The sequence below is a fragment of the Mustela nigripes genome, chromosome 14 (assembly GCF_022355385.1).
Source record: "Mustela nigripes isolate SB6536 chromosome 14, MUSNIG.SB6536, whole genome shotgun sequence".
In the NCBI taxonomy this organism is placed as follows: Eukaryota; Metazoa; Chordata; class Mammalia; order Carnivora; family Mustelidae; genus Mustela; species Mustela nigripes.
In genome coordinates this window covers 14,648,152-14,662,510 of record NC_081570.1, presented here as the reverse complement: position 1 = coordinate 14,662,510, position 14,359 = coordinate 14,648,152, and the positions used below count along the sequence as shown (strand labels likewise).

Below are 14,359 nucleotides of genomic sequence, written 5' to 3'. Positions count from 1 at the left end.
GGGAGAAGTAGGCTCTCCTCTGAGCAGGGAGCCGGATGCAGGGCTTGATCCCAGGACCCTGGGATCATGACCTGAGCTGAAGGCAGCCATTCAACTGACTGAGCCACCCAGGCACTCCATTAAGTGACCAAACTCTTCAAGCCTATACTTTTTTTTTTTTTTTTTTTTGCCCAAGTTTTGCCACTGGAGAGTCCTTCTTTTCTTTGAAGTCCCTACTTAACCATATCTGGCATACTGTATTTTGTAGTAACTGGTCAAAGAGAAATGCTGAGAAAGACCCAAATTAGCAACTGCAGACCTCACTATTCCCCCTCTCGGATTTCTGCTCTTGTCCCAGTCCTTTAAACTGGAAAGTAGGTGTTAATTTTCTGTTACTCATTCCCTTCCTAAGAGTTGTCTGTTAAATTCTGAAATAGCTAATTTCTTAATTATGAATCTTATCATTAATATTGCATATTGTGGGCAAGAGATTTGATTTGAGATAATCTCAAATTGCCTAGTTCATCTCCTTTTCTCACCTACTGGTCTGGATAAACAATCCATTGAATAGGCAGTTTGAGTGACCTAAAGAAGAAAAGAAAACAGCAACTGATTGTCATTTGTTTGTTTTAGAATACATCTGTCAGTTGGAGCATTTGGATTTTCTGTTTAATAAGACTTTTGCCCTTTTATTGACTCAGTCTCTAATAGATCTACTTGATCCAATTCTGCTCACCTGATTTTTTAGAACCAGACGTAAGTTCAGAGGAATCTGTCTCTACTGTAGAAGAACAAGAGAATGAAACTCCACCTGCTACATCTAGTGAGACGGAGCAGCCAAAGGGAGAGCCTGAGAATGAAGAGAAGGAGGAGAACAAGTCTTCAGAGGAAACCAAAAAGGAGTAAGGAGTCATGCATTCTTGCTATTTATAGTAATTGAAGACTGTGTAAAAGGACTGTAGATCAGATTGTTTAAGGCAGTATAACATTGGTTTATGATAGATATAAACTTGGACTTACTTTTTAGAATATTGTTTGAAATAGGTTTGTTGTGTAGTTGTATGTATGGCCTATTAGAGTTTGTAGTAGTTATCGTGATAGTGGTTTGAGTAACTCAAAATTCATTGCTCTTGCCTTTGGAATTTCTTTTGCTTAGAATTCATTGTGGGAGTGTCTGATATTTTAATCATTGACATAATTTCAATAAGAAATGAAACATGACTCTAAAAATCTGACCTGGGAAACACTTCACCATTTTATTCCTGCCTCTGCCTCTGTGAGTTGTTTTTATATGCTTCTGTAAGAAAACATTAGTCTGTACCAGCTATTGCCAGAGTCACCTAAAACTCTGTGTATGTTTGATGACGTAGTCATCAGTTGGAGGGTGACATTGAGAATCTGAAAGTGAAATTTGCTACTGATAATCTGTGCAATGTGGTGGCATTTCTTTTTTATCTTTTTTTTTTTTTTAAGATTTTATTATTTATTTGAGAGAGCGCATGTGCACAAAGAGGGGGAGGGGCAGAGGGCAAAGAACAAGAGCTCCATCCCACGACCCCTAGATCATGACTTGAGCCAAAAGCAGCCACTTACTGGCAGAGCCACCCAGGCACCCCCAGTAATGGTTTTTTAATTTAAAGTGGGTTTTTTTGTTTTTGATTTTTTGTTTGTTTGCAGGACAGCTGGTCTTGTTCTGTTCTTTTCATAGTTGGTCAGAATTGTTAGGAATTGCTTTTTAAATGAATGAATAACTTAGGAATAACTGCACTTTCTGGGTGTAGTCCTCAGGGAATTCTTCATAGGCTTAAGTTCTCTGGAATTTTTAGCAGCTACCCTGTATTTTAGGAGCATGGAGTGCTATTATTATTTTTAGAATACAATCTGAGTAATGCTTTATGCTCACAAAATTGTATTTACAAATATAATTCTTGCAACAAACTTGTAAAATATTTGGCCTTATATTACTATTTTACAGCTGAGGAGGCTGAGACTCAGGTCACCTGCCAAGGTCATATAGCTAGTAAATGTTAGAGCAAAAACCCAAACCCAAGTCTTCCAACTTTAGAGCTTGAATTCTTTTTCCGCTGTGCTAAATGACAGCTGTTGTAGTTAGAATATGTTTTAAAATTCTAATTTCTTTAGTGTGCTGGACCATCATAGTGCTAATTTATCTGACCTCTACAACTAAGAGAAAACACCTTTTTGTTCATTTATAGTATCCAATTTTTTTAAAAGTTTTTATTTTGTGAAAATTTTGCTCATTTTATGTATCACTTTAGTGTGGAAATAAAACATTAATTTTTATCCTTCCTTTGTCTATTCTTCTTTCTGATTTTATACCTCTTTCTGCAGTTTACTTTGCATAATAACAATTCTTTGTTTTAAAGTGAAAAAGATCAGTCTAAAGAAAAGGAGAAGAAAGTGAAAAAAACAATACCTTCCTGGGCTACCCTTTCTGCCAGCCAGCTAGCCAGGGCCCAGAAACAAACACCGATGGCTTCCTCCCCACGTCCCAAGATGGATGCAATCCTAACTGAGGCCATTAAGGCAAGTTTTTATTACAAGCAGTTCATCTTAGATTTATTTTGTTCGTCTTTGGGTTATTTGAAAATGGCATATTCCTGTCCAGACATGAGAAATCTTGCTCTGCTTCCTTAAAGATACTTAAATAGAAGAAAGCCATTGTGAAGTTCATGTTTTATTTTTGTTTTTTAAGAAAATCACATTTGGTGAGCACTGTTAATTTTTTAATTCAAATTTATGAGAGCAAATATTTTTAACTTGAGTGTTTTGGTTAAATATAGATTTTTTTTCTCCCCAGTTTAATGGTTAAATATACTATTTATTCGGCGGCTGAACTTGTTAATTCATTCGACAAACATATTTAAGGACTAACTTCTGTGTATCTGTAATCCTGCTAAGGATATAGCAGAGAAGAAAACAAACAGGGTCATCTTTGCCCTTAAGAAGTCTGATTCTGACTGAGAGTAACTGAGTAGCATAGAGGATTTTTATTTTAAAAAGATACACTTTCTTTAGGTCCAATTCAAAGCTGAGTATCTAATACTGGTAATAGCTAGCTCACCTGAGCTCTAAGAAATCCTCTTAAAAACCTTACTACTTTGCTTCATCACCAGAAATTCTCTTTGCACAGTTTTATGACTTTGCTGTAATCCACTGACTCCCATTAGTTTACCAATAGCTTGCTTATTTTAATTTTTAAGGTTTTCTTCTAATCTGACCTTGCCTTTTCTGTTTAAGTTTTTCTGGTTATGCTTACCTTGCTAATTTTGCATGATGAGATGATAATCTCACTAGTTCCTCTTACCATCTCATCATCCAAATTAACAAAATGCCCTCATTTTTAGGGACCTTGTTGCTAAGATCTCAGTCAAAATTAGGGATAAAAACCAGCGTAATCAGCAGTGGTATACAGAGGAAAGAGGAGCCTTGTGGTCATTCTCAGAATTTGAGAATGACACATGAACTGGGAAAGGGTTAGCCTTCAGACCTCTCCCTGTACTCTTTTAAGAGGGCTCTCAACTCCTTAAAACTTTCTTGGTCTAGATAGCTTGACTGTAGTGAGATCTCTTTTCTCTGTATATCCTTTCTTCCAGGATTTCATTCACTTCATGACCTCTCAGCCTAGATTTTGAAGAGCAGAGTTACAATGAGGTTGGAGAAGGGACTAAAATTTTAAAGTAGTGAAACAAAAAGAACAATATAATTAGGCCTGAAGAATAGTTTGAATCTGCACATATTTGTACAAATGAGGCTATGTGTGTTCCATGCAATGTAACAAATCATGATTTCAGACCACTGATACCATTTTGTGAATAAATAGGAGTCCTGATGTCTACTTCCATCTCTGTTAGTTTGGTGCAGCATGAATTGTTTTAGCAATAGAGAGTTCTTTTCTGCTTGATTTTCTTTGTATTTTCTTAAAAGATTATGAGTAAACTTTAATGGGTTGTAATAGATCAAAGATTCTTGAAGTAGGTGAACCATATTAACACAACTTTGTTTTATGTTGTACAATTTTTCTTTATTGTCAAAGTTTATAAAGTAACATTCAACCAAGTCTTTATGCAATGAGAATTAATTGACACATTTAGTTTATAGACAAGGGCAACACAAAATTGGTGTACTAGCCGATTAGGTTGGTAACAGATGCTCTTTATGTAAAGTATGTGAAAAAAATTTGCCACCTTCGTGACGTAATGACCTATGTAAGTCTTCCATGGTCATTATTCAAATGGAATATAGATAAATTGGATGGAAACAGAAGAGGGCATTTTAAGTCGCAGCCGAATGCCCTCATTGTTACCCAAAACTCTTCTTAGATTTTCCATCTGTAAACCGTTTTACGCCATTTATTCAGATTATCTTTATGTTCTCTGCTGACATTCACACAAAGTCTACAGAGAAACATTGGTCTTTGTATGCTTAAAGCTCATTCCATAAAATGAACCAGATCTATAATCCTACAAGTAATAAAAATGTTATGTTTTCTTCATTTTAATGCTGGAGATCTGTCTTTTAAATATAGAATAGAATTAAAATGGGAAGAGGTTCTTCCTTGACACACAGAATATCGTTCATATGTTGTATTTTCTCTTTGCCTGTCTTGAAGTAAGTTAAAATTATTGTTGCAAAAAGATTGTATTTCTGTATTTTTCAACAGCCACGATGAACTGAAGTTACCTGAAAGACTACTTCTTTCTGCCATTTTTATCATCCTTTGTCAAGTTCACCTCCAAAATAATTTATTTTGAAAATGTGTCAGTTTTTCTGTCTAATGAAAAGCAGCTAGTATAAAGTAATGTGTATGGTTTGGTAAATCTGTTTTCTAGGCATGCTTCCAGAAGAGTGGTGCATCAGTTGTTGCTATTCGAAAATACATTATCCATAAGTACCCTTCTCTGGAGTTGGAGAGAAGGGGCTACCTCCTCAAACAAGCACTGAAAAGAGAATTAAATAGAGGTGTCATCAAACAGGTATTAACCAATTATTGGGGATGAGATCATTTCAGCATGTATTAACTATAAGTCCACAACATTTAGAGTTTTTGTGTTCTCTTTTGCAAATTAATATGACGATGAAATGCTTAAACTTTACCTATTTTTATTATTTGAGACAAGGTTTCAGAATCACGGGTGCTGGTTACCTTTGATAAGTTAACTGTTCTGGAGAGCAGAAGCATTATATAGTGTAATTATGATACATTACATTATGTATTATGATAGATGTAATCTGGTGCTCCTCGTACTTTTATAAATTTTAATTATCTATTTGTTTTTAGAGAGCACGCTACAGTCCATGAGCTAGGGGTGGGAGGAGGGAGGGGCAGAGTGAGCCAGAGTGAGAGAGAAGCGAGCACATGAGTGCAGAAGGGAGAAAATCTTAAGCAGACTCCATGCTGAGCACAGAGCCCTACACAAGGCTTGAGATCATGACCTGGTCATTTAAAAGACAGATCTCCAGCATTAAAATGAAGAAAACATAACATTTTTATTACTTGTAGGATTATAGATCTGGTTCATTTTATGGATTGAGCTTTAAGCATACAAAGACCAATGTTTAAGCATACAAAGACCAATAGATAACTATTCCCATGTGCAGTAATAATCACTAATGGGCGATCTGGGAAGCACTGAGCCACCCAGGTGCCCCATAATTAGATTTTCTTTGGGGGCCACTTATGCTTGAGATCACCTAGTACTGAAGATGAGAGCTAGAATTACAGAATCATTTTCTTGGAGCAGCAAAAAAGAATTATTCTTGCCCCGTGTTTGTTAGTTTTAAAGCCGAAGTTATGTAACTAGACTTGTTACTGTTAATGTATTTGTAAATAGGTTTACTTTAACTTAATTTTAAAGCTTGTTAGGAGCTCAGAGAAGCCTGAGTAAATTGAGACTGGTCTAAAACCAATATTGATTTCAGACCTAAATCTATGTAATTTTGCATAGTACATAAAAATACTACTTAGAATCATAAAAATTTAAAGTTGGAATGGACTTTATCTTAAATCCTCTTCATAGGTCCAGTAATCACAATCCGATGGTAGTGGCAGAAATGGTCAGAGGACCTAGTTAACTGCATTCCATGAGTCGTGTTGCCTTTCTTACACCTTTCTGCGCAGTTTGATTAATACAGAATTCTGTGCCACTCAGGCATTTACATTGTGATTAGGAACTTTCAAGAACTACTTTATTCCACAAATATATATTGTTCCTGTGTGCCGGGTTCTTAGCGGCCCATCAGTGAGTAAAACAGATTCCTGCTGTGGAGCTAATGTTACAGCTTTCTCAGAATGTTGTATAACGATAATTGTATGGCCTTCAAAACAGTCACTGATTAAAAGGTATTATCTAACCAATGTAATTAGAATCCAACACTTGTCCTCTACCATAGCATATGTCAGCACAGTTTATGAGCTGCCTTTGTGGTGGGGTTTTTTTTGTGTTTTTTTTTTTTTTTTTTTTTTTTATGAAATATAGTTTATGACCTATTCTTGCCTCGTAGGCTGACCTCAGTTTGATGCTTAAACAACAGTTTATAGGCTGAAAGCATTTCAGCTTGATTGCTACATTCATAGTAGCACAAATAAAGCTAAGGTGTGGAGGACTCAGGTTAGTGCCAATCAGCTTTAAAGTTCTATGAAAGTGCTTTGTAAACTGTGGAAATATGTGGTAAGACTTACACATACCATATGGGGTGGCTAAGAATTAATCAGATAACTATTCCCATGTGCAGTAATAATCACTAATGGGCGATCTGGGAAGCACTGTAGTTTGAGATCAGCAGGCTGTAAACTTTTGCCAAGGAATGATCTTCCTTTCAAGACAGAGATTTTCTTATTATCCCTAAGAGATTGTCCGCCCCTCCCTTTTTTAAAAGATTTTATTTATTTATTTGACAGAGATCACAAGTAGGCCGAGCGCAGGCAGAGAGGGGTGGGGAAGCAGGCTCCTCGCTGAGCAGAGAGTCCGATGCGGGGCTCGATCCCAGGACCCTGGGACCATGACCTGAGTTGAAGGCAGAGGCTTAATCCACTGAGCCACCCAGATGCCCCAATATTGTCCCTTCTTTCATAGTACTTTTTTGGGGGGTGGAAAGCTCGTAGACTATCTAACCTGGTATCACAATAGCATTCTTCCCAGTTTTGTAAATGAGGAAACAAAAGCTCAGAGACTTTAGGGGGTTGTCCAATACTAAATGGCTAGATGGTAACTGTAAAAAGGATTCAATCCCAAGTCTTTCAGTCTGTCCATTGTTCTTTTTTCTCTGAAGGGTTGAGCAGTACTGTACATTAGTTCTTATAGTACCATGCCCTGTACTTTGGGTAGTATAAAGTTATAAATATTAATAACACAGTAACTTAAAAATATTGATTATTGCAACTGTAATTACTTTACCTTAGGTAAAAGGAAAAGGTGCTTCTGGGAGTTTTATTGTGGTCCAAAAATCAAGAAAAACACCTCAGAAATCCAGAAACAGAAAGGTAAGAAGTCTCTACCACAGTTTGAGCTCTGTAAAACTATTTCTTCCACTAGACATAACAGCACTGATTGAGTGTTCCCTGTGGGCCAGCACTGTGCCGAGTGTAGCCTTTTTCCTAAGGCCTAGAGAGGTTGTAAATGATTTGCTCACTATTGGCCAGCTAATGAATAGAAAACAGGCAGTGTGTAAATCCAAGCACTCCAGCCCCAGAGCCCATGCACTTAACTGCCAGGTGTTGAATTATGGGCAACTGTATGAATTATATTCCCTTTATTGAAATATGAAATGTTAAACTAAAAGGGCATATGAGTATATCTTTACCCAATATTAGACCCCAAAACTATACCCAGAGCCTTTTTGTTTTTGTTTTTCTTTTTCTCTTTTTTTCCTTTTCTTTTTTGTGCATACTAACACTTCTGTTCTTTGAGATACATATTTCCATTTATGGAAAGTATTTGTACTATAATAAAGTAAAATATGTAGTATTTCCTCTATGTCAGTAACTGAAATCATGACTATTTCTCTGTGTCTGTGTTTTTGCAACTCCAAAGATTTTTGTACTTATTTTCTAAAACTTTGAATGAAATAAACTCTTCACAGAGCTTTTTGGTGCCGTGTGCTCCTTTTCATTCTTTGTTATTGAAGGCTAAGGATAAACTAGGACCTTTAATTAAAGTCTACGATTTCTTTTTCTTTCTTCCTTTCTTTTTTTTTTAAGAGAGGGAGAAGGAGAGGGAGAATCTTAAGCAGGCTCCACGCCCAGTGCAGAGCCCGGTCTGGGGCTTGCTCTCACAACCCTGATCATGACCTGAGCTGAAATCAGGAGTCGGATGCTTCACTGACTGAGACACTGGGGCACCCCTCTTTTCATATTTATACATATTTTAACTCTCAATCTGAAGTTCTTATCTCAAATAAGTTGCCACAAAAGTGCCATTATACTACCCCTGTGGTATATTTATTTGAATGTGGGAAAAAGTGATAGTATTCTACAATTGATTTAGCAGTCAATTTAGGTAAGCCCTTGAGTTGAATATAGAAGCATTCGAACAGAGAACTCCATATTCTGTAATGATGATAATTTTTGATATTATATTTCAGAACAGAAACTCTGCAGTGGATCCAGAACCACAAGTAAAGTTGGAGGATATTCTCCCATTGGCCTTTACTCGCCTTTGTGAACCTAAAGAAGCTTCCTACAGTCTCATCAGGAAATACGTGTCTCAGTATTACCCTAAACTTAGAGTGGACATCAGGTATGAGCTGTTTGCCTAGACTTCAAAATACAGATGTCTGTGTTATTCCCTTAGCTCCTTTCTCATGAGAAAGAAGAAAGAGTAAATATTCAAGAGGGAGAAAATTTAGGGGCACCTGGGTGGCTCAGTCTGCCTTCAGCTCAGGTGATGATATCAGGGTCCTGGGATTGAAATCCCCATTAGGCTTCTTTATTGTCAGAAAGCCTGCTTCTCCCTCTGCCTGTTGTTCCCCCCGCTTGTTAGCCTGTGTACACGCTCTCTCCTTCTGTCTTTCAGTATCTCTCTCTCTGACAGATAAATAAATCTTTAAAAATAAAAATGAATGCTTAGGTTGACTTTAACATTCCAGCTCTTGTGAATAATGCTGCTCTATGCTCTCTGACTAGAGATGTACTAACATCTCTTTAAAATCCTGCTTTCAGTGCTTAAGGGTCTATACGTAAGAGTGGAATTCCTAGATGATGCAATAATTCCAGTTTTTGTTTTTGTTTTTGTTTTTTTTGAGAAACTGCCATACTATTTTACATAGCGGCTGTATCATTTTACATTCCAGCCAACAGTGCACAAAGGTTCTGATTTTTCCATGTCCTCACCAACCCCTGTTTTTCTGGTATTTTGATATTAGTTATCCTCAGTTGGTATGAGGTGATTGGTGTATGCTCTATTTTTTATTTAGAGTTTGAAATGTAAGAGAATTCGGGTTTCTAAAAACCTCTACAGAGACAGTACTGTCTTTGTCATTTAAACATTTAAGGTAGAGTTCTGGGAGAATTTTGGTAGTAATTCATTTCTTAAAAATTTGCTACTTAAAAATATGTAGAATGATAATTTAGACTGTCACATGTGCTAATCTGTGGTTTCATGCAGACGTATTGTTTAAATTTATAATTCACAGTTTGTGTTTTAAGTGTGTTTATGTGAGATCTTTGTTATATGACTTTTAGGGAATTGTCTTCCAGTACAGAGTCATTTCTGTGATTTCTGTCTTGCATGCACATTGTCCTATACTGTTTAGCTCCAGTATGTACTTGCATTACTGAGGCCTGCGATTAGAATTGCTGTAGTTTCAATCCAGACGCCACATTTTCAGAAAACCACTTCGTGATCTTCAGAGTGCCCAATTAAAGAGTCAATGAAATGGTACAAAAGAAAAGGGAATCATAGAAGCACTAAGTTTGAAATTAATATCCTGATTTTTTCATGCTTTTTCTGCTGAGTATGACCCACAGATAGAGCTTTGAGCTAGAAATGCGTGTATGATGCATTTAAAGATGGAAACACATTTCACGTTCATTGCTCTTTACTCTCTGGTGATTAGAGACCTTATCACCTCCCAGCTTTTTTCTTTTCTTACCATACTGCTCTTCTCACAGGAAACAGGTTGTTGCTAGCAGCAGAACTTCACCCCACGTCTAATCTTTAGGAACATTTCTCGTCATCGTCTTATTTTGAGCAAAATTTGTCTGATCATAGATGGGTTACCAACCCATAATGGTAACAAACCTGAAGATCTTTATGACCTTATTAATGATAACTTTTTTTTTTTTTTTAGGATTTTATTTATTTGAGAGAGAGAGAGAGAATGAGAGGGGAGAAGGTCATCCCTTACCTTTGGTTCTGGGAGCTGAGAGCCTGATGTGGGTCTCAATCCTGGGATTCCAGGAGCCGAAGACAGTCGCTTAACCAACTGAGCCACCCAGGCACCCGATAACTTTTTCTTCTGAAACCCTTTTTCATTTTACTGTTGTGACACCATAATGATTTTGTCTCTGACTGTAGTGGAATCTTGTCATACATACAATTAACATGACAATTTAGTTGTACTTAGACTTGGTCAAACAAAAGAGCAAAAAAAATGCAGTTTTATTTCATTTTATTTTAAAGATTTTTAAAATTTATTTGACAGAGAGATCACAAGTAGGCAGAGAGGCGGGGCGGGGGGGGGGGAAGCAGGCCCCCTGCTGAGCAGAGAGCCCATTTCAGGGCTCAATCCTAGAACCCCGAGATCATTATCTGAGCCAAAGGCAGAGGCTTAACACACTGAGCCACCCAGGTGCCCTAAAAATGCAGTTTTAAAGTACAAGTTATTTGTACTTGATGTCTACAGTTTTTCCCCTCCTGCCCTTTTTTGTTTTTAATTTTATGTATTCTTCTTAAATAAGTTCTACACCCAGTGTGAGGCTTGAACTCACAACCCTGAGATCATGCTCCTGAGATCATGCCCCCGACTTGTATGCTCTATTGACTGAGCCTGCCAGGCACTCCTTTCCCCTCTTACTTTTTTTTAAAAGATTTTATTTATTTGACAGAGAGCGAAAGAGGGAACACAGCAGGGCGGGGGTGGGGGGGTGGTGAGGAAGGGAGAAGCAGGCTTCTTGCTGAGTAAAGAGCCCAGTGCAGGGCTTGATCCGAGGACCCTGTGCCCTGTGATAATGACCTGAGCTGAAGGCAGACGCTTAACGACTGAGCCACCAGGCGCCCTTCCCCTCCTGCCTTATTTTGAACCCACTTTTGTCACACTTCACTCTCAGCCATCGTACCTGAAATACTTTTTCCTGTCAGTGCCACAGGTGATGTCCATGTTGTAAATTTTAGTAGTCCATTCATAGTCCTTAATTTAATTGCTGGTCTTTCACTGGCATTGACTTAGCACATTCACGAGCTCCTCTCCTTCCTTCCTTTACTTTACTTGCCTTCTAGGACAGCCTGTCTTCCTGATTTTCTTCCAACTTCACTACCCATTCTTTCTCAGTCTCCTAAGGATTAGATTGTAGGTTTCTTGTCTTTTTTTTGTTTTGTTTTTAGTTGTTTGGTTTCTGTTTTGTTTAGTGTTTTTGTTTTTGTTTTTTAGTGATCTCTATACCCAATAGGGAGTTCAGACTCCTGATGCTGGGATCAAGAGTCTCAGGCTCTTCTGACTGAGCTAGCTAGCCAGGCTTCCTTCTTGTCTTTTTTATCCACATTCGCTTGGTAACAGCTTTTTACTGTCAAAGCTGTACACTACTAATTCACAGATATATAAATCTAGCCCATACCTCCCTCCTGGCTGCACATTCACAGAGACAGATGCTTATTTCCTGTCACTACTTGAGCGTTTCTAACTTCACATGTTCAGAACTGAGCTCTTGAACCCCTCCCCAAAAAGTTTTGTGTCTTCCGTATCTTCTCCACCTCGGTTAATGGCGACATCATCTTTCTAGCTGCTGAAGCCAGAAACATTGCTTTTATGATAGTCTCTTCCATTTATTCCACACCTCCATCTAATCTGTAAGCAATTACTTTGGCTTTGGCTTTAAGATACTACTATAAACAGACCTCCTCTCATTACCTCCACTGTACTGCTCTCTTCCAAGCCACCATTGTCTCTAACTTGTATTACAGCAATAACTTCCTAACTGCGCCTCTCATGCTCCCTCCCCTTCAGTGTCTTCTTAGCATAGCAATGAGAGTGGGACTTGTAGAAATATAAGATAGATCATATCCCCTTGCCACTCTACCTTCGAGTGGCTTCCCAACTTCCACATAATTAAAGCCAGAGTCTCTGGAAACAGTATACAAGACACTACACTCCATTGCATCTCTGACCAAACCACCATTACCCTTCTCTCACTTAACTGGCATCAGAGTCTGCATGCTTGCTCTTCCCTTTGCCTGGATGGTTTCCCCCATAATCCACTTGGCCTTCACTACCCTCAAGTTTTACTCATGTCATCCTTAGAGTGCCTTGACTCTCCCATGGTCGCCTTCCCTTTTTTTTTTTTTAAATCATTTTATTTTGGAAACTTACAAACCTACACATAAATGCAGTGAGAACAAAACCATCATACTAACATTATTTAAGTTCTTAACATCTAATGTGCAGGCCATGTTCAGTGTCCTCCAAGATGACTTTTTGTAGTTTTGTTGCAGTCAATATCCAGCCATGGCCCAGGCGCTGCATTTTATTGATGGAACCACCGAAAATACATCTGCAGCCCTTCCCTTCTCTCCCAGGATTCAGAATTCTACTTCTCTGAAGCTTTATTTTTCTCCATACCACTCATCACTTTCTAACATATGCTATATCTGCATATGTTAGAAAGTAGAAAGACTACTTTCTAAAATTACCTGCCTACCCCATTAAAATGTCAGAATCCTGAAGGCCAGGATTTTTATTTAAATTGTTCACTTCTGTTTCCTCTAAGCCTAACACATAGTAGATGCTCAGTAAATATTAGTTGAATGAGTGAATAAATGAATGAATATGGGCTTTTCACCTGGCCAGTCCACAAGGAGCCTGTGTCCTGGAGCATGTGAAAATGAGGTGTGAATTTCTTCTCCCATATATCTAGAGGCTGTAAGAGCACAGACTTCGTAACCAGACCCCTTAGGTTTAAATCCTGATTCTGTCATTTTCTAGCTTTGTATCACTAATTAAGTTATCCCTTTGTGTCTCAGTTTCCTCATTGATAAGCAGTGTATTGATAAGGTCGTTAGGAGGCTCAAATCTCTAGCACATGTTAAACTCTTAGAACAGTGCCTGGCATATAGGTAGTGCTCAACTCGTGTTAATATTTTTTTTTTTTTTTTTTTAAAGATTTTATTTATTTATTTGACAGAGAGAAATCACAAGTACACTGAGAGGCAGGCAGAGAGAGAGAGAGAAGTAAGCAGGCTCCCTGCCGAGCAGAGAGCCCGATGTGGGACTCGATCCCAGGACCCTGAGATCATGACCTGAGCCGAAGGCAGCGGCTTAACCCACTGAGCCACCCAGGCGCCCCGTGTTAATATTTTTAGCCTCAGTTCCAGCATCATTCTTACCGTATGAGCATTACACTGTGCTAAATATGATTCTAATATTTAAGGAGTATTTTTTAGGGGCGCCTGGGTGGCTCAGTCAGTTAAGCTTCCCACTTTTAATTGCTGTTGAGATCATGAGATCAGGGTTGTGAGATCAAGCCCCATGTGGGGCTCCGTGCTGGGTGTGGGGACTGCCTAAGATTCTCTTCTCCCTCTCTGCCTCTCCCCACCCCCCATTCTCTCTCTCTAAAAAACCTTAAATTTGGGAGCATCTAGGTGGCTCAATCATTAAGTGTTTGCCTTCAGCTCAGGTCATGATACCAGGGTCCTGGGATCGAGCCCCACATCGGGCTCCCTGCTCAGCGAAAGCCTACTTCTCCCTCTCCCACTCCCCTTGCTTCTGTTCCCTCTCTTGTGGTCTCTGTCAAATAAATAAATCTTTGAAAAAAAAAAATTAAAATTTAGGGGCGCCTGGGTGGCTCAGTGGGCGCCTCTGCCTTCGGCTCAGGTCATGGTCTCAGGGTCCTGGGATTAAGCCTCTCATCAGGCTCTCTGCTTAGCGGAAAGCCTGCTTACCCTTCTCTCTCTGCTTGCTTGTGATCTCTGTCTGTCAAATAAATAAGATCTTTAAAAATATATAAATTTTAGGGGCGCCTGGGTGGCTCAGTGGGTTAAGCCGCTGCCTTCGGCTCAGGTCATGATCTCAGGGTCCTGGGATCCAGTCCCACATCGGGCTCTCTGCTCAGCAGGGAGCCTGCTTCCTCCTTTCTCTCTGCCTGCCTCTGCCTACTTGTGATCTCTGTCTGTCAAATAAAGAAAATCTTAAAAAAAAAAAAAAAAAA

At 38.6% G+C, this 14,359-nt stretch overlaps 1 protein-coding gene across 9 annotated transcripts in view; it reads left to right on the top strand.

The window, feature by feature from the left end:
• Positions 1–14,359, top strand: part of HP1BP3 (heterochromatin protein 1 binding protein 3) — a 38,411-nt gene that overhangs the window by 8,676 nt on the left and 15,376 nt on the right. For all 9 annotated transcript variants that reach the window (XM_059376494.1, XM_059376493.1, XM_059376490.1 and 6 more), the window contains 5 exons: positions 728–881; positions 2,367–2,526; positions 4,833–4,976; positions 7,403–7,483; positions 8,584–8,738. In XM_059376494.1, coding sequence (XP_059232477.1) covers positions 728–881; positions 2,367–2,526; positions 4,833–4,976; positions 7,403–7,483; positions 8,584–8,738 — 694 coding nt within the window. The remainder of the gene's footprint in view (positions 1–727; positions 882–2,366; positions 2,527–4,832; positions 4,977–7,402; positions 7,484–8,583; positions 8,739–14,359) is intronic.